A 20,557-nucleotide genomic window follows, 5' to 3' on the forward strand; every position below is an offset into this window, starting at 1 on the left:
CCTTCCCCGCCACTGAAGGGATAGAAGAGAAAACCGCCTGCACGCCCGCTCCATCACGTACCCTCCTCAGTCCCTTGAAGCCATTTTTGACAGCCCTCAGGCTTCTCTCAGCAGCATCATCACTGCCGACTTGAGCTACAAATAAGGGATAGTAGTCAGATGGGCAAACAAGCCCAGGAAGCTTTCTAGAGACATCCCTGATCCGTGCCCTAGGGAGGCAGCACGCTTCCCTCCGCGTGGGCTCAGGCCAACATACTGGGCCCTCGGTTCCTTTTAGAAGGGAGTCACCTACGACTATCACCCTCCTTTCTTTACTGGAGGAGGCAGTCTTCAAGTGTGGAGCAGCTTCTTGTTCTGCCCCACAGAACAGTGGCATCTAGCAAAGCCTGAAGGTCTCCTCCCTGTAAAGAGGAGGCTCTTGTTGCTCAGATCTCACATCACAGGTGCAAAAGGTCTGCAAGTATGGAAGACACTGCCATATTCTTTGAAAAAAATCAGTGATTTCATGAAGCTTCCCAGATTTATAGAGCAGAACCTCACAGAACCCAATTTGCATTCCCAATTTGTAAAGATGGACTGTGAGAAAGGAAGAAAGTGCAGAAGAAATGCCATATCAAAACAAACATATTTAAATACATATATATATTCAGATTACTTATTGGGAAAAATGTAATTACACTTTGTGGAGGTTGTACACCTGCAAAGCCTCCTGAGGGCTCATAAAGCTTTGCACACATTATTATCCTGGCTGCATTATCATTTTTTGGGGCATAAGCAGCAGGAAATAAACTCTCCAAAGCAACAACCAAAAAAGAAAGCCTGATGACTCATTGTTCACTGGTGTGACCTGCTGCATTCATTCACTGTCAATCATATACTCTAACACGACCAGCAGTATTTAATTCACCTCTAATGAGCACAGCAAGTGCTTTAGCACCATCCGCCCACCCTTCACCTCTTGCTGTCCCCGTCGTCGTGCCACAGCTCAGCTGTAGTGCTGCAGCTGTTTGGGGACTGTGCTGTGAGCCCTATCAGAGCAGCGGGTTGAAGAACAACCTGTATTTTTGCCTTTCGTACTGCGAACGAAGGCATCAGCCTTGAGAAACCAAGGCTGGAGGTTCTGCTGTGGGTCCTGCTTCTGGCTGTGGGCTCCAAGAACCCCACTGGCCACTGGAAGCATCCTGACATAAAGCCATGGAAGCCAAAACCACAGTATCACTATGACAGACATTGGGTTTTGCAAGTTCTCTTTGTAATAACACTGACTCTACTGAAAAATGTTATCTATTGATAGCAGGCACATTTTGAAGTCCTTGAAAGCTATAAAATTGAGGCAGGTTTCTATCATTCAGCATGGCTACAAGCCAGGAACATGACTGGAAGAGGTGCTGCATGACTGGGCAGATATATATTGATGCATCATTGTATTACTACTGAAATATGTGCAGCCACAGAAGCAGTGAATGGAGTGACCTCCAGGGAACCCCAGCCCAACCTCCAGCTCAACAAAGGGTTATTGCCAGCTCTGTATTCAGTTCAGTGTGCCCAAAAGTGTTTGTTAAAGAAGGGGCTGTACGAGACTGGGATCACAAGTGGAAAGGTATTCAGTGAGAAAAAAGGAACGAGAGAAGCTTACCTTTTTGGAACACTTGGTCGTGGTTTTAAGACAGCACTTCTTGTGACAAGCATATTTACATACTGCAGCAAAGAAAAAATTGCACTTAATAATCCAAAACTTCAGACCTCTGCAGAAATGTGAATTAAGTAGTTCTTCTTAGGGCTGGGAGGTCAAAGGCATGGCAAATTTGCATTTTTCAGGGGTCAACTGTATATTAGATTCACTCAAATGAATAAAAAAAAAAAAAATTAAGCCTTTCATTTTAAAGGCTCTATATTTAAGTCCCTGAAGCATTAAAAAAACCTGACAGATCAACTCAGAAAACAATCCATGAGTCACTCTGAGCTATCAGACATGGATATACTCAGAGATTGGAAATAGCACCTAATTTGTATTCTTCCTGCACTGGATACCAGCCTGAAGCACCACAGGATGGCTATTTCTAACCTAATTGAAGAATCAATGGAAAAAAAAAAACAAATAGGATCTCAACCTTGCCTGTTTCTTCATCTCCACTTTCCTGATCTACCCCAAAGTCCAAGAGCCTGCAGGTCAAATTCTCCAAGCCCAATGATGGCCACAAGACTCGCAGGCATGCAGGCTGCAGTTGTAGGGCATGTCATACCTGTCACAGAACCTTACCATCCCTTCTTAAAGTACAGCATACAGGTGGTTTGAAATCATGAGTTATGATTTGTTATATAAAGCTCCCAAGCACAACAACACTGTACATTCTGGAAGGAACGGCAGGATGAACTCACCAGGTGACTTCAGAAATCCTTAAGGTTTGTCTCATAAGCTATTCTAATGTGAAAAACCCCAAACATTTGACAGTGGGGTTGTCCGAAACAGCAGAAAAAAACTTTCAGAGCCCCAAACCCCGTGACTGTAATATAAGCATATTAATATAATATTAATTATATTAATATAATTAAGCAATATAAGCAAATAAAAAAGTCAAATAGAGCACACTTACATTTACAAACAGAAGCTCTGTCCATTATCCAGATCAAGGAGGAACAATATTCACAGTAGGTGGGGATGCTGTACTGAGTTGCTTTAAAAATATGCCCATTGTGTTCTTCCACCTGCGACGAGAGATTTGACTTGGTAGTGAGAAAAAGACCGGGGAGTTCAGAATAGGGAACCCGATGGGGCCAGCTCTCCTACATGGGCTCTTACATAGAACCATTTCTGCTTCCTTTTTGGACCAATAACCCTGCAGCAGCTCAGAAATCCAGCCTGTACGGAAACAAATCTTCATGCAAGCAGTTTAAAAACTAGCTGTGTTTGACTGGTCAAGCTCTCCATTTTGAAGAGCTCTTCTATGCTTCCATGGCCCTTTTTCCTTTACACCTTTCCCAGTGCCATTACATCCTTTAAGACAAAAGCTCTGTCAGATACACATCTGGTCTTGACTGATGCAGGACGTGTTTTCATAGAACAACCTACAGCAGTCCTTGATCTGAACAGAAGAGCTGCCTTACAGCCTGTTGTTTTAATCTACAGCCATTCACAGGCAAACCAAATTCACCTTGTCCATCTTCCTAGCACCTTTTCAAGGCTGCACGCTCACTGGCTGAGACGCTGGGGTCTCACCACATGTCATTAGCAGCTCTCTTATCAGGTGCAGCTCTGGCCACAAGGACTGGTTCTTTAACACACAGGCCCAGGGTGCTCAACTCACCACATCCGCTTCTTTTTTCCTTCTCTTTTTTCGTTCCGTTTTTGGCACCTGGTATTAAAAGAGATTTGAGCACGTTTATGGACAATCCCCACAAGTAAAGCATGCAGAGGTCTCACGTGACTTTTTCCACCTCTTTCCAGCCCCATCCTGCCATGCACTCTAAGGAGCATTCCTACTGCAAGGGACCACCCTATTTTCAGAAATCCCCATGCCAACTGTCACCGTCTTCATCTCAGAGCTGGGATTAGCTGCTACTCTGGCTCCATGTCCAGCACCTGTGACCTAAAGCTTTCGATCCCAAGTAAGACACCCAAGGGCACAGCACTGCAGCCAGTGCCCTGGAAGAAATCCTATGCGGAGAGCCTGAGGAGGACTCAGAGCAGAAGACCAAAGATGGGACATTTGCTCTACTTGGTGCACAAGAAACAGCATCTTCCAAGAGCCAGGGATGGTCCTTGCAGGCAAAAGGGAGTAGAAAGCGAGGAGCTCAGGTTTGTTTGCCTGAACTCAGCCCCTGAGGTCACTACCCACATACCCTGCTTCCACAGCCAGACCAACAGTGATGCACGTGGTCACTGGTGCTCAAGAGCCTAGGAAAGCCTAACAGAAAACAGCACGTTGCCTTTACTCATCTCTCAAGGATCTGAGCTGCCTTCCCACCCCACAGATGGCTGCAGATTTGCCTTGAAGACAAGGTCCACATGTTGGCAGTGGTGAAGACCTAGCTCACCCCAGATAAGAACCTGGGTTTGCTGAGCCCAATAAAACAAAACCAGTGAAATCAAGCCTTGTGTGCCTGCTTATGTTGCCCACCTCAGCTCACAGCACAAGAGAAAACAACAGACCAAGTGTCTGAGCATGACTCTGCAGAAAGATAGCTCACAAATCTTACAAGAGCTCCAGAAAATGCTGAGTACCTTCACTGCAGTGTAGTCCAAGGGTTTGTACTCTATCATATATTCATCCAGGAAGACTTTGAATGTATTGACCCAGACTTTAACTGGAGACTCGCTCCAGTCCCTCTGTTCAAGCCTCATGGTCTTCTCAAGAATCTGCTCAAATAAGGCATACAGGTCCTTATAGCGGATGCTTTTCCCATCATCCATCTGTTACAGAAACAGAAGGAGAAAAAAAGAAATTTTTATTCATATTAAGCTGCCTTTTCTGCTCCAGGCTATTACTTCAGCCCGAATGGCTTCCAACTCACTGCATTTCTCAGATGTTCACAACTCACAACTTTAACACACAGGTTTCCAGACCACTTGGGTGGCAGAGAGGTGTTTACTGACTTACTGTCATTTCCCATTCAACTGAAACCCATTCTTCTTTCCAGTGGACCTGAAATCTTCACCTGAAGTATGCTGAGTTAAGAAGGAAGAGCAATTCCAAATTTACAGCTTCATGGGACCGAATGTAAAAGAAGAGCATCTTCCCTTTAGGATAAGCAGATCAGGAATCGAAGGCCTGCTGACATCCCTACCAGCAGAACTCAAAGCATCTCCTGGAGGTGCAGCTGCCACGTGCCGCCCGGTCACTCACCGCTAACGCTGAGGAGTAAAAGCTGAAGATGTTTTGCCGGAATTCCTTCAGTGCTTTCTTGAACACAACATCCACCAGAGTGTCCTTCTTGCTGTCCTCACTATCCAGCTCATTCATCTGGAAAACCAAACGGTGTTATGCACCAACTTGACTTTTGCTACGTAAGATGGAGCGCTGCTAACAAGCAATTGCCCCACCACAAGCAGATGATGACAACATGTGGCTGCAAGGCAGTTTCTCCTGCACACAAACTCAGAATGTGGAAACATGAGCTTCCCTGGAGCCTTCAACTCCTGCCCTCCTGGGTCTCCCATTTCTGATGCCATGAGGTGCAGCTCAAAGCAGTGGAAGCACCAGAGCTGCTGTGCTCAAGTAAAATGACCATGTCATATGTGCACAGTGCGCCTGTCTGCCTGTCTTTTGTCCCAAGCCGGCCCTGGTGCATGCTGTGCACTCTTAACAGCTTTGGGAACTCAACTAAAGCTTTCCCCTAGATGGATTCTTAGGATTGCTACTGCTGTCTCCACGATAACATCGCTCTGCCGCCTCCATCTGCTCTCAGAGCTCTGATGATTTATCTGGAGCACCAACGGCAGGCGTTACCTTTTTCAGGAGAAACTCATCCATGCTCTTCAGGTCGCTCGCGCTGGTTATGATCTGCAGCGAGTCGTTCTGCCACTGCACAGGCTCCAGAGCCACGCTGCTAATTTTGACGCTACGTTTGCGTTTCACTTTGGGGGAAGGCTCTTTGTTCTCCTTAAATTCCCTTCGGTAGATTCCTGACAGCTCAGGGCTCCGCGGCGGCGTCAGATGGTGAGGACCCAACTCTAGTGGTAATAATTAAAAAAAGAGAGAGAAAAAAAAGCACAGGTTAGCTGACATGCTCTCTGCATGGCTGGAAATGCTGCGGCAATATTTGTTTGGCATTTGACTCCACTGGAGTTCTGCAGTGCGTTTTGTTTTTCTGCATCTCCTGAATTAGGTGAGATGAAGCATGAATCAATAAAAATGCTTCTTCCTGTGTTTTATGTAGGGCCTGAAAGAGAAGCAGGGCTCGTTTCAGGCAGTAATAAAAACCTGTGGCAGCTGATGAACTCTCAGTAAGAGAAAAACAATGCATCATTTCCCAGAGCTGTACCGACAGCCAAGGTAACACAAAGGGAAAACGGTTCTGTCACCAAAATAAGGAGACAGGAGGAGAAAAGTACTGTGCGGTGCTTGTAGGAAGATTAAATGTCACTTCTCCATTGGTTACTTCCTCTGTCAAGAGGGAAAACATCTGTCACTGTCCAGACGGCTGCCGAGAGGATTAGCTCCAGGGCAGGAGATGGAGGTGCTGGTGACGGCACACAGCTGGCTTTGGGGCTTGGGGAGAGAGGTTTGTCCTCTGTCCTTGTCCTCTGCCTCCCAGAGTGAAGTGACAATTCCTACTTCTAAAACTACACAGAAATTGGGAAAGAAATGATATCTGTTTTGGGTCGTATTGCACAGTATCTCTTTTGAGTGCTTTCTGAATCCCTCCAGATCTGTTCCGGATCCCAGTTTCTATCTTTCCTCCCATGGGGTTGATGTAACTCCTGAAGTCAACAGAAGCAAAGCAGCATGTCCTTCCCATCTGTGCCATTTCCCAACTCATTTTCCTACAGCAGCCTCACACAGATCACAACCATGTCTGAAACTCCAATTTACAGATACTTTAGCCCTACAGACAAACATATTTATCATAGAATCATAGAATGGCCTGGGTTGAAAAGGACCACAATGCTCATCAGTTCCAATCCCCTGCTGTGTGCAGGTCACCAACCAGCAGCCCAGGCTGCCCAGAGTCACATCCAGCCTGGCCTTGAATGCTTCCAGGGATGGGGCATCCACAGCCTCCTTGGGCAACCTGTTCCAGTGCCTCACCACCCTCTGGCTGAAAAACTTCCTCCTAATATCCAACCTAAACCTCCCCTGTCTCAGTTTAGAACCATTCCCCCTTGTCCTATCACTGTCCACCCTCGTAAACAGCCATTCCCCCTCTGTTTATACGCCTCCCTTCAAGTACTGGAAGGTCACAATGAAGTCTCCTGGAGCCTTCTCTTTTGCAAGCTAAACAAGCCCAGCTCCCTCAATCTTTCCTCATAGGAGAGCTGCTCCAGTCCTCTGATCATCTTAGTGGCCCTCCGCTGGACCTGCTCCAAGAGCTCCACATCCTTCACTTCTACCCCATCACCACATCACCATGAACTGGGTTACCCTCAATGGCTACATAAATCCAGACTCCCAACAGCTACAGCCTTCATCTCTGCTGTGATAGTAAAAGCAGTTTCTGTGCCACTACAACACACTGCTGCCTGCTCACCCACCACTCACCTTCACCGAGCTGCAGGCCAGCAGCCACCTCTCTGCTGGGCACCTCCTGCTCAGCATACAGCTCCAGCAGCTCAGACTGCGTGGCAAGCTTCTCCCGGGGGGTCTTCTTCTCCCCCTGCTTTCCTTTCACCCAAAATCTCATCTTGGCTCGTTGAGACCTGCAAACAATTTGCGGGAAGAGGAACTGCCTTAACTAGGGTAGTGTCCTGCAGCTCAAAATTATCCAAAGCCTCCCAGACCTTCATGTCCCTTTAGGAGTTAAATCTATATGATCGCCTCTTGGCAAATCTATGTGATTGCAAGCTTATGGTCATGTACAAAACATGCAATCGGTGATTATGGCTGGTTGAATCAAAACCACTGAGCTGAGGACCAGCAAGGATCAGGGATGCAGAAGGGCACGGGACAGGTTTGTACCATGTTCCTTACCTCCCATCTGGGGCAAGGGGCTTCTGCGTGGCTGCCAGCTTCCCAATCTCCCCCTGAGACATGGTTTTGTGAAGCTTTGGTTGGCCATCGCCCGAGGAGAATCGCTGAACTGTCTGTAATGATTCAAGGGTGAACTATTAAAAAACGACACCATTCTTGGAATGCCAGGTGACACTTTTTCTTAAAGCAAAAGTTAAAGATTTTATCTCCGTAATGACTGAAAAACACACCTTTATTTTTATCTGCTATAGTCCTAGCTACAACTGCAACTACTGAAGTATACAAGGACTTCTAAAGCAGGACAGTTCTTCATCCCTGCTTTGAGCCCTACTTTCTCCTCTAGTGACAAATGTAGAAAGCTAGTGTGCACCAGGGCACAGGTCTGTCACCACCACAGAACTGCTCAGCTGCCCTGGGCTGGGCAGCTCTGCGTTCAATTAGAGCCCATTAGCACGATCGTTAGCCAAGCCAGGCTGATTTGTGGTGCTCCCCCATCTACCCCATGGATCCGTCCCAGCAGAGCCTGCCTTCAGATCCCATAGAAGACTTTGCAGAAGGGAACAAAAATAGGAACCCAAAGACTTTGTGCCAAGGACACATTAAGATGGATCCTTTAGAAACATTAAACAGCTTTGATACGAAAGACCTCTGCTTTCATCACCACTTTAAGAGTCATGGGATAATTTCCTAAGGGCAAAGTGAATTTGCAATAATTAATGGAATTCCACAAACAATAAATAACAAATTATTATTTCACATTGTACAATGATTTTGCACTATTTCTATTATCTTGTGCCTGGGAAGAGACAAGGCAAAAGATGGTGCATTTCCTCCTCTCCCTGGAGTCTTGAGAGGCCTCAGCTGACATGTTTAATGACCTGCAGTTGCTATCCAAAAAGCGTGTCCCAAGAGGCAGCAGAAACAGAGATGTTACCTTTGTATCTCTCTTTTCATGTGCTCACAAAGCCTCCACCACTGTTATCTGAGCCACAACATTTGTCTTGGGAAGCATTCCTGAGATCTCCCTTTGGTTTGCCCAGCACAGAGGAGGAAGCCACCCAAAAGCCAGCGTGGCCCAGAAACATTCTGACCATATTTATAAAAACAGCAACTTTTGCACTTACTTTCCATTGCAGCTGTGACTGGAGGGGGGACTTTTGGGAAGCAGGGAATCAGGCTGCGTGACGTGACTTGGAGGTATCTGCTTTAGCTTTCCCTTAATCTAGATTCTCAGCTGGATGCATTGTGTTTTTAAGCATTCTCTTTTTTTTTTTTTCCTATTAAAAAGACTTCATTTAAAATTCTGCAATATGTGGGCCTCACCAATCTCCAGTTCATCTCACCCTGCACCAACCTCCTCGCCAGCCAGGAGATGGCAGCACACAAGGCAAAACTGCCACTGGAAACCACAGAAGCTGCCAAAACCATCTGAGGGTTTCTTGTTCCTCTTGTCCTTACATCTCAGTGATGATCCCATGCAAATGGTGGAGAGATACAAGGCAAAAAAAGACCTCATAATCCATGGAATGGATTAGACACGTCAGGACAGAGAGAAAATTCTCTGTTAAATTCTGCTAAAAAAAGTCTTTCTATGAAGCAAAACACAGCAGGGCCATCACTGCCTGCTGGATGCTAATAGATGGGGTCTGGAAATGATCCTCACCTTTACCAGCATGGAGCAAAACCGTGGGGAAGAAACGCTCCCTGCAATCAGTGCCTATGAGGGCACAGGTGGAAGAGGCACCCAGCCTCACTGCTATGGCTCACTATGACTTTGTGCCTTTCTTCTGCCACACGCAGGCACCTCTGGACCGCATCCTTCCCTGCAGAGGTTTCACAGGGAGATGGTCCCTACCTGTAATCTCACCACTACCACCACTATCTCCCTGCTCTGCCTCTATCTTTGATCTATTTCAGCTAAATGTTTCCTCTGCTACCACTGCAAGGCTCTGAGAGGAGGACTGAAGGCATTTTTGACACTGATCCTTTTGTCTGAGGGACTCCTCCAGCAGAACAGCCAGGTCCTTGCCTGGAAAACATTCCTCACCCCGGGTGCACCACAAAGCACATAGCCAGGAGTCTACAATCATCCTGTGGAGGAAGAGGGATCCCCATTTTTTCCTCCAAAAGCACAACCTCTATTTTGCTTGCCATTGTGCAAATGAGATGATTTGTCCAGCAGGCAGCAGTGCTGCACATTGCACTGAAGGGCTTCCTAACTCTTGGGACAAGAGCTCTTCTACCACAGCTGAGTCTTCAGGATCAGTGGGTGTCAGGCTGCTGTTTGTCAATTTGTGGCTTTAGGATGGAAGTTGGACAAAATATATCACTGCTTCACTCTAAAAGGCAGTTGGGCTCTCTGCAATCAGCACTACCTTAAGCAGCCACCTAACATACTGGTGCACCTTGGGCTGTGGCCCTGGCTGATGATGCTCGTGGTCTTCGCTGCCCTTGGATTCAGGCCTGGAGCATCGGTGCCTGGTGGGCCACCACTGCCCAAAAAAAACCAAGGGGTAACACAGTGCCAGTGCAGTGCTAGTGCAGAGTCACCCTGTGCTCAGCTGTGCAAGGTTACACGTGCTCAGCCAACAAGCAGCATGTTTCCTTTGCGAAAGCTGCAGCCAGGGCAGGATCTGTATGAATAAGTTATTTACCAGAACAACTACTAGACTGCATATGGAGACTGCTGGACGCGTCTTCATGTGAGTATCACAAGGCACAATAGATATGGTCACATGCATATCCCCTGCTTGAACCCAAGGTGCACCAGTCTGCTCTATTTTAGGCTGCTTCATCATTTGCAACACCCATCCGGGCTCTGCTAATAAAAGCAGTCCCTAAATTTTGCTGCTTTCAAGAGCTCTCCCTTAATGGTGTGGTGATCCTGACACAGAGAAGCCACAAGCCAAAGAGCTGGTGCCAAACCTGCAATACAGAATACAGATGGAAACACCGTACATGGGGCCAGGACATACAGACACAGGATACACTGCACACACAGCTTTACAAGTAGGGTTTGCTAGAAAGCAGAACTCAACCGCGCAATGTGGAACTGCTCTCTGACCCACAGTTAGAGCCAGGGATGGAGCACAGAGAAAAGAGAGACAGAAGAAGAGATGAGATACATGAGGAGAGATGAGACACAGCTGGCACTACTGCTACTTGCATGCAGCGAGAGCTGTTAACCCAGGTGAGCAGAGTCCCAGCAGCATCTCTACGTGAGCCAGCTCCCTCCCAGGGATGGAGTTTTCCTTGCTCAGCAGAGACTGCCAGTGGGAAAGACTTCTACAGCTAAAAAACAAGGCTTTGTAACAGGGTAGCCTCCAGGAACACAGCAGGACACAGCCCCTTGTCCCAGGCCCTCGCTTTGAGCTTCTACTTCCAGCATTTCCAAGGACCTGGTCCACTGCCATCTGAGCAGCCAACAAGACTGTGGCAGAAGGAAATCCAGAGGGAAATGCTGGCTTTTAACATCACCTTGGAGAATTCTGTTGCCTTCATCTTACCAAGACTCCCTTGGACAAAAGCACATGAGCACGCATTGAACATTTGGGACAGCCTTCAGGCAACATGCTATTTCTGGGCTCCTCAGATGGTTTCAGACCTGCACCTCCCAGTTTCATTTCTTGTTCCTATTTTTTCCCCATTTTAACGGAGGGTCTTTAACGAAGGATCTCTGATTCTTTTAAGTTAGTAACTTCTCACCCTCCCTTTCTCATCATGTCTTCAAATCCATAGTTTGAGTGAAAGCAAGGGGGCAGGATGGAGGCACTGCATCTGCATGGGCATGCTTACTTAAGCTGACTTCTCGCCAAATGAGGGGGAAAAAACTGGTTCTGACGTAAGTCCTATGTAAAATTCTCCCTTTCCTGTTACAAAAGCAGGGAGATGGACTAAGGGGCAGCTGAGTGAGTTCGGTTTGAAGAGTTGTGCCTTTCAATCATGTTCCTGCCTGACAGCATTAGAGGTATTCCTGGCTCAAAAGCTAAGAAATTTTATCAGCAGAATTTGAATTTTCCACCCTTCCTGGTTAGGAAATCATCCTGGGAAAAAAATGTGTATAATAAAAGCTGCTAAAAGAGAAGTCACAAAAAGCCCTCCTTAGCCTTCCTTACAAAGGCAGATTCTAAGATCACGCAAAATATTTCCTGTGGCAAAACCACAAAATGGGCACAAAATGAAAAGCCAATCCTGTCCGTACGTTTGTTTTTATGCTCTATCCCACATCCATCCAAGGAGTTGAAGCATACGAGTGAAGCCATGTGAGCACTTATGCATGAGATGGTCACTGCCTTGTTGCTCATCCACTTGTCTACGTGGGCAGCACAGACACCTCAAGCCACGGAAAAAGTGGGCAAGTGTAGCAAGGGCCATCCTCTTGCACCCTCAAACCTCTCAGTCACTGCCACCCCTCCTGGACAGAACCACTAAGGTGTTTTTCTTTTTTTAAACACATTATGTTTTTATTGCCCAAATTACAGGTTTTTACTTTCTCTAAGATACTCTTGGCTGGTACTTGCCCAATAATTGAGGACTGGACAATCCTGGATAACCTAACTAAGGATACCAAATCACAAGTGCAAGGTTTATATTTTTTTCCTTGTTGTCTGTTGCTTTTCTGGCCAATGTTTGCCTTGATCTTTTCTATCCACTTTGCTACAGCCAGTGGGATCCCAATGGGACTTTCTAATGGAGGGAATCCTGGTTAAGCAATGAACCAACAAAAGGTAGTTGTGCAACCTAAAGCTGCTCTCCAACCAAGCCAGCAAACATCACCACGGTTGAGAGAGAATGAAACAATACCCCTTTCTGTTTTGTATGCGTTTCTGCTGTGTTCTCTGAGTTTACCCATCTACAACGTCCATGTGAGTGGGAGAAGAAGCAGTGTAGGATCCGTGCAGCCAAGGTTAGCAAAGAAACGCTCCCGCAGATCTTGCTCCCTCTTTTCTCCTTCCCCAACAAGTTGTAAAATTACCATTTCGGAGTCACTGTAACAGGCCTGGCCGAGCCGGGCCGCAGGCCCTGCCTCGGGGTGAGGAGGTAGGTCAGAGGAGAGGAGGAACTCAAAATTGCCATCGTAATCATCTTCCTCCGTATCCCCCTCCCCATCAGCAAAAGTACCTCTAGTCAAGAAATCGGAGCGCGTCCGCGCCATGCGGGCTTTCTTTTTATGGGTCGGCCTGGGAACCTGCTTGACCAAATGATAAAACATAACAACAGAAATAAAAGTTTGTAAAATGAAAATGTGAAAATAAAAAGGAGATTCTACTGAAGCCTGGCAACACAGCGCAGCTCAAGTATGGTCTGAGGAACACTGCACTCCACGGAGGACGCACGTTATTACACGTAGTGCAAAAACGACCAGCAAAAACAAAAGCCAAGACAGCACGGAGAAAGTGGGACGATAATGGATGTTACTTAAATGGACATTAAACCAAACAAGACAAGACTGCATGCTCCAGTGTTTGCCATCAGGACTGCGAGATCCGTGTCATCCAGAGCAATTCGGGGCTGCTACACTTAATGCTATGGGGGCTTTTTGCCAAGAGAAAGCGTGAAAGTTGCCTTTGTGTGACATCCCATCCCCAAGTACAGCAGTCTTTGTGCTTTACATTTGAGGGAAAATTGGGAAAATAAGGGTTTGGGAGTTTTCTTCCCCTTTTTCAATTATAAGAGAAAATAAGAAAGCGGCAGCTCACCTCTCCTCGGCCAGACCCAGGCATCTTAAATGGCTTCCGAGCCAGCTCACCCTTGGGGAGGCATTGATGGCTTGCCTCCCTGCTGAAAGGCAACAAAACAGAGACGTTTCATTCTTTCCTAAAAGCCTTCCCCCCACGCCAGCACAGCTCTCAGCAACGCATTAGGAAACAGCCCAAGCAATGAATGAGAAATCGCAGTTGGAGGTCACAGGTTTTCAGAATTCTTTAAGGTTTGACTTAATGCTGAAGGACAAGAAGGTGTGAATTTCTACCCGCCAAGCTGCTCCCTACCCTGCTCAGTGGTTACAGATGGTATCTTCTCAATTCTGCATTTTGGAATGTCATTGCTTTGTCACAGCATAAAGATGTTTAAGTTTCAGGCAGACAAAAAGTAGGCATTTTTAAATGTAATTTTCCATTTTCTGTTGCTTGCTTGGTGCATTAGCCAACTAGGAAATGAAACTGAAGGGAGAATGTGGGGAAGATCCAGGCTGGATGTGGCTCTGGGCAGCCTGGTCTGGTGGTGGGCGACCCTGCACATAGCAGGGGGGTTGAAATGAGATGATCCTTGTGGTCCTTTTCAACCCAGGCCATTCTATGATTCTATTATCCTACAAAGATTGTTCTCAAATATTCTCTTCCAAACCAGATCTCTGAGATTGCTTGCAGATACTCAGGTGAGCGGGCTCCAAAGGAGGGCACCCTTATTTTACATCCAACACAGCATTCAAACATACTCCCATTTAATTCGCCCTTTGCTCAGCTCACTCTTTCTGCCATCATTTCTGCACAAAACCCTACCATGCCCAGGGGTGAGGCAGGTGAAAAGCCCACCACTGCCTTCCCATCCTTGGCATGCTGCAGGCTCTGTCGGGGGCAACGGGATATTGCCTGATGGCTTTTGCTGGTTACTGTAATTCTACAATTAATAAGAAAAATCTTGAAGTCTCCTGACTTGTCTTGTCATTTCTACTCTATCTACCCGAAAATCCTAAGCATCTTTTTTTCCCATGCTTTAAAATCTTTCAAAATAAATCACTGCTCATAAATGAACAGTGTCATTTACGAAAACGTAAATATAAACCAGTGTCAATTCTTTCTTGCTGTGAACACCATTCTCCTGCTAATATCTATGATTATCTCCCCTAGCTTATGTAATGTGTGTTGAATTAAGAAACTGAGAATTAGTATTTCCAGTTCTTTTTCCTAATTTATGCCCACTCACTGCTAAACGATCCCCAAACCTGACACAGCTCTTGATTTCAGTCGGTACTTTGTACAACCTCCAAAGCCAACATTCTGCCCGCCACCACTGTACCCAAGCAAAGTGATAGGACAAGGGGGAATGGTTTTAAACTGAGACAGGGGAAGTTTAGGTTAGATTTTAGGAGGAAGTTTTTCACCCAAGGGGTGGTGAGGCACTGGAACAGGTTGCCCAAGGAGGTTGTGGATGCCCCATCCCTGCAGGCATTATTCAAGGCCAGGCTGGATGTGGCTCTGGGCAGCCTGGGCTGCTGGTTGGGGACCTGCACACAGCAGGAGGTTGGAACTGGATGAGCACTGTGGGCCTTTGCAACCCAGGCCGGTCTATGATTCTACGACTCTAAAGCCTACAAAGCAAGCACACCATCTTTGTACTCACTGCAGCCCGAAGGGATTGTCTCTGGGTGTGAAGAACATGGCGCCTGCCCGCATCTCCTCGCCGGGCTGGCTGGGCACCCGGGGCTGCCGGAGGCGCTCATTCCGAGAGACTTCCGAGAGAAGGGGCTGCCCGGGGCATCCCTGGGGTCTGCAGCCAGCCGGGGGTTGCCCCGTGATTCCAGCGCTGCCCCCGCAGGGCCTTCCCTTCGCTCCATGAACATGCTGACCGGTCTGTCTTTGGGGGCAGCGTGGGCCGGAGAGCCTCCCCTGCTCCCGACGGTGAGACCTTTGATGTCCACTGATGAGGCTGGAGTTCCACCCGGGGCCACGCTGTGCTCCGTTCTGTTCTGGGTGTGCAGGATGAGGACAGACTGAGGCCGGCTGTCGGGTTTTTTAGATGGTTTCAGAGCAGGGTCCTTCATTCTGCTCAGTTCAGCCCGCTGTAAAGCCTCCACCCTGCCTTGCTTCTCCAGCTGCTCGAAGGCTTTGCGCTGCCTCTCTAAAATTTCCTTCTGCTGCCGGATCTGCTCCATCATCTCCCTCTCGTTCTGCAACTGGAGCTGCTTTTGTCGCTCTTCCTTCTCCACGTTGAGCTTCTCCAGTCTCTTGATGACAGAGTCTGGAGAGTGGGTCTGCGTTGCAGCGGCCGTCCCACGTTCCTCTCTCTTGGCAGAAGACTTCTCCCCTTCCTCCCCTCCCAAAACTTTGCCCTGGTCTTGCTCAGAGTCCTTCCTCATCTCAGAGAACAAAGCTGTTTTCTCCTCTCTTTCCACCGCCTTATTCTTCAAGTTATTGTCCACCTGTGACTGCTTTACCTTCACGTTGTCCTGCGGTGGAATGTAGAAAGTAGGTAGATTACTAGAAAGGAATGTTTCTCTTGGATGCATCCTGTAGATATTCTGGGGGTCACAGACCACGTGCTCCTTTGCAGTGCGGTTATCGGGCAGCTCAGAGTCTGAAAGCATCCTTCTGCAAATGGATAAATTGCTGTTCACATCCGCTGCGCAGAAAGACTTGTCCTGCAGGTGAGGCTGAGGACTGCTAGGCAAAGAGTCCCGGCTCTCAGTGGGAAGCAGCTGAACATCTAGGGGAACGTGTTTACTCGGGGTATCTTCACAGCTTAACATCTCCAAGCTTCCTTGAGAGCTTTCGCTCTCTGGGGTTCCCTGAGGGGAATGAAGTGCTTCAGATACCAGCTCGGTAGACCACTGCCGCTCTTCTGAGGGTGACAGCCCACCAGTAGACCGGACCTTAAGCAGCTCCAAGCTGAATTTCGCCTGTTCCAGCTCACGCATTCTCCGGCTTTCTCTTTTTGCACGAACCACCTTCTTCTGATTCAGATCCTCCAGTGACTTGGGTCTCTCTCGTACAATGACTTCCTCTTCGGTGTCCATCCCGCTCTGGCTGCTGGCTCTCTCGTGCCTTTTGTACGACGACGTTGCAGAAGTGTCCAGGAGGTCCAAGTGATTCACCCGGTTATTCTCCATCAGCGACTTGTGCTCCTCTATAGCTCTCACTCTTTCTTCAAATGAGCCATCCTCCCACTTGGATGGGTCAGAGCCCTTAATTTCCAAAGCCCCATCTTCCTCCAGCCCATCCTCTTCTCTAATAGACAGGCCATTCTCCAGCTGCATCTCTTTTAACCTCTGCTCTTTCAAAGCTCTAAACCTGCAAGAAAGCAGAAAAGCAGCACATTGTAATGCTGTTCCCAATGCACTGGTGGCATCTTGTCACCACAGACATTCCCTTCATCTCACCACTGTCGGCATCTCAAGCAAATCCCCTTGCAAGGCAGGTACAATCTGATGCACGTTCATGTTCTGTGCACAGACTGTATTTCCAGTCTTCTCTTTTGCCATCTCACCTACTCAGGATTTGCACTGACACATGCATTGGGAGCTTCTCCTGTGCTGATGACAGCAGCTCCAGCCTTCATCCCTGGTGTGGCTTACTTATAAGCCAGAAAATAGTAACACATGGCATCAGCTTGGCTTTGTCATCTTCCTCGTTCTGTCTGGGATGCTTCTGGCACAGCGAACAGGCACTCATCCTCCATGCTAAGAGCTATTTCCAGCTCCCAATTCTCTGTCAGTCACTCCACACCTGGTAGGCAGTGCCCCCCAAGCACAAATCAAGACCTGCTCTGCGGCCAGCGAGCTGAGGCATGGTTGTGATGCTTTTCTCCTTGCAGCAGCTGGCGTGAGTAACTGCTGCCCCTGCTCCTGACTTGCTGACTGATCCACTGTGAGATAGTGCAGCAAGCAGATCGGTCAGCCAATCTGAGTTAAAAATAGGCTACTTAGAGTGGTGCTGCTGCCAAGAAAAAACCCCTTCCAAGTATTTATGTCCTCAGCTTTCCACTGCCTACGTGCTCTAACCTGAAATAGGCTCTGCTTAGTCTAGGAGTAAGAGGGGCAGCTAACTGAACTCCTGTTAGAAAGTGCAGACAAAGGAAGGATCAGAGAAGAGTGGAGCAGCACCAGCAATGCTACGAAGGGATGCCACCGTGTGTACGCCATGTTGGTCTGAGCAGTGCCAGAATTCACATCAGCCACCTCTTTCCCTCCTGGGTGCTATCAGAAAGCACTCCTTTCTTTACTCATTTATTCAAAGACCAACATTACCTTTGTCGTGCTAAATATCCTCTGCATGCTGCTTGCAAACACAGCACCCCACGCCTGCTGGCTCTGTACCACTGCTGAGCGCGGTGCCCCCGCCAGGCTGCCTGGATGCTGGCGGCCGCCTCGTGCCTCCGCTTCAGGTGCTCCCTCCAGCAGCTCTGTATGAGGTGGGCCGCAAACTGCATCTGCAGAAATCTCCTCCTCTCCACGAAGCCTCGCCAGTGGGTTTGGAGCACAAGTGCAGCTTTGCTGAGCACGAGCGGGTCCGGTGATGGCTTGCCTTGCTTTCGGCTCTGGTAGCTACGCCAGAATCTCTGCAAACATAGCAAGCAGAGCAAAAACGGCCTCTTGAAATGGGAATGGTTGAGGAACTGGATCGCACCTGCCTTTATGCCATCTGTTCATCTCTCCCACGCCCAAACTACTGCTCTTCTGATCCTAAGTTCTTTCCTAGGAGATGGGAACTGATTTTATGCATCTGATGCTCCAGCTGCAGCCAGAGCTGTATCTGTAGGATTTATGGAAGTATTTGTGATGAAGCCAGGCACTGTTACCTACCTGTATGATCACTGCTGCCTGCCTCATGTTCAGGAACTGCCTTCTGCAGAGCATACTGCGGAACCAGTGCTGCAGCAGCACGATCCTGCGCAGCACCTCCTGATGGAGCAGGTCCTGCAAAAACTGCCGCTCGCGCTCCTTCACAAAAACCTGGGAAATAAAAGAACCAGGCATGAATCACAGAGCCTTTGCCTTCCCTTCTGGGGAGACAGTGAGCTGCCTGCACACATGTGGGTTTTGAAGGTTATCTTCCTATAACCTGACCACTGTGACCTGGTCAAAAGAAGACACCAACACTCCTCTCTGTTTTGTATTAACAACATTAAATGCGTCCTTTAAACCATTAGCTTCTGATGAGCAGAAGGAAAATACTTTCATGAGTTAAAAACATACACAAAGGTGCTAACATAACTGTGCACAAATGCGGGCACATCTTTATCTTAAGCAGATAAACATTTACCATGGTTCTTCCAACTTGGTAATTGTCTGGATTGAGTTTTATTTTCCTGAAGAAATCATGGACATTGTGCTTAGATGGGTTGATTCCTTGTGGCAGAAGGACGTGGAAATGGTTCACAAAGTCCTGAGAAGGCAAAAAAACAAACACTAAGACTGGGTTAAGTGGGTACTGCTGTGTCATCTTTTTGCATAAGTAACTGGGTTTTGCTCCGCTGGCCACACAAAAGGGGACCTGTCCAGGTGCAGAAGGACAGATGGAATGTTACAGACTGGAAAGAAATGAGTTTCCTCCATCATTTGTGGTTTAAAACTGCACAGGAAGCACATCAAATCAGTGGCCCAGGGACATTCAAACATGTCCCAGCGTGGGAGGAGAGACGCTGCACAGTGTGCAAGCTCACTTTGAGCAAAAATGCTGCAGATCCTCAGAAATGGCCACTACAAAAGGGAGCAACCAGAATCTGCAAAGCATCACAGGGAAGAGACTGCTCCAAGGGTTGTTGCTGTGAGGACTTGGAGCAGAGGTATTAGGAATGATCCTCCCAAGTAATGCCAGGATTCATCCTCATGGCAAAAAGACCCTGAGCAGTCCTCCTTTCTGAACAGCTGCTGCACAGGACATGACATCTGGCCAAAAGCAGCTGCCAGCAGGAAACAAACTGGCAACAGCAAATCATAAAAGATCTGACATGTGCACTAAAGCTGGCAAAAGTATGGAAAAGCAGAAAACACAACAAGCTGGATAACCCTTCAATGACTTAAAGCATTCCAGTCAGCCTTATGATGGGATGCAGCCACTGCTGAAAGAATGGGGAAAATGCTGCTCCTGAGGAAACAGAAGTAATGGGCACCCAAAAAGCTGCTCAGTGCCCTACGGTATTAGACATAAGAGAAGGATCTTTGTCATTTGGGTGGGTCACACCAAGGAGGAATCTCCAAAATATATTTATAATGCTTTGAATAGGGAGCTAAAGGAACCCAAACCTTAACTCTCACACCTTGTTGACTCAGTCTGTTAAAGCTCCAACAGGGATCAGCCATCATCAGTCTGAACTTCCCATTATCACTACGAAGGGATATAGATTTGTAGAAGTGATTTTGCACGTATTATGAAAATACGCTGTGTGTACTGTGAAAAAATAAAGCTTTTTTTTTTTTTTTCCCAAAACCCATAATGATGACTGCGGAGGGACTTGTAGTCTTTGGTCTGGTTCAGCTTAGCAAAACCGCCCACCAGTGCCCCCTTCCCCATGTCATCCAAAGCCATATATTCATTGTTTAGTAAAAACACAACTACACTTGCAAGCTAGCAACACTCAGACAACTGCGATAACGATGAGGAAAGTGCTGAAAGACTGAAAATATTTGAGCCAACCTGGAAAGAGTATTTGCAGCTGTATCCTGACTGGCGGATGCGAACAGTCTCCAGCATGCCTGTGTACCGCAGCTGCCGGAGCACCAGGCTGTCACTGAACCTCAGGGGCAGCTGGAAGGGAAAAGGAGGCCAACCATGAGCAACTATTTCCTTGAGCTCCGAGCACCTGAGAAGACTTCTAAGCATGTGGGTGGGTCAATGGGTTCAGCACATGTAGCATATCAGCAGGACATGCGCACTGGCGACGATGACGAGGGGCAACATAGGGCCCCAGAAATCACATTCATGGCAGCAGGGCTGAATCCTGTTTGCTCCTACAGAGCTGTCAGATGGAGAGTTTCATACATCTAACCAGACAGAAAGCTACAGAGAAGGAGTTTTTGGATCCTCTGAGCTGACAAAGAAAGCCCCATCAAAGGCACAGCCAATGAGCAGGGTGAGATGGAGCAATGATGCCCCACTTTGTATTTTTAACCATCTGGGTAAGACTGCAAAGGATTAATATATGAAAAAAATATTCCTACAACCTTCTTTTTAAACTGAAGATCCTTAGCCCAGGAGACAAACAAATCCTTA

At 47.6% G+C, this 20,557-nt stretch overlaps 1 protein-coding gene across 1 annotated transcript in view; it reads right to left on the reverse strand.

The window, feature by feature from the left end:
* Positions 1 to 20,557, reverse strand: part of MYO9A (myosin IXA) — a 136,383-nt gene that overhangs the window by 10,850 nt on the left and 104,976 nt on the right. The window contains 16 exon segments of the mRNA XM_010717130.3: positions 1,637 to 1,698; positions 2,595 to 2,706; positions 3,306 to 3,353; positions 4,223 to 4,411; positions 4,845 to 4,961; positions 5,448 to 5,671; positions 7,200 to 7,357; positions 7,629 to 7,741; positions 12,604 to 12,816; positions 13,328 to 13,409; positions 14,970 to 15,078; positions 15,081 to 16,636; positions 17,593 to 17,903; positions 18,148 to 18,297; positions 18,608 to 18,730; positions 19,982 to 20,092. Coding sequence (XP_010715432.2) covers positions 1,637 to 1,698; positions 2,595 to 2,706; positions 3,306 to 3,353; positions 4,223 to 4,411; positions 4,845 to 4,961; positions 5,448 to 5,671; positions 7,200 to 7,357; positions 7,629 to 7,741; positions 12,604 to 12,816; positions 13,328 to 13,409; positions 14,970 to 15,078; positions 15,081 to 16,636; positions 17,593 to 17,903; positions 18,148 to 18,297; positions 18,608 to 18,730; positions 19,982 to 20,092 — 3,678 coding nt within the window.

This window comes from Meleagris gallopavo, chromosome 12 (genome assembly GCF_000146605.3).
Source record: "Meleagris gallopavo isolate NT-WF06-2002-E0010 breed Aviagen turkey brand Nicholas breeding stock chromosome 12, Turkey_5.1, whole genome shotgun sequence".
Classification (NCBI taxonomy): Eukaryota; Metazoa; Chordata; class Aves; order Galliformes; family Phasianidae; genus Meleagris; species Meleagris gallopavo.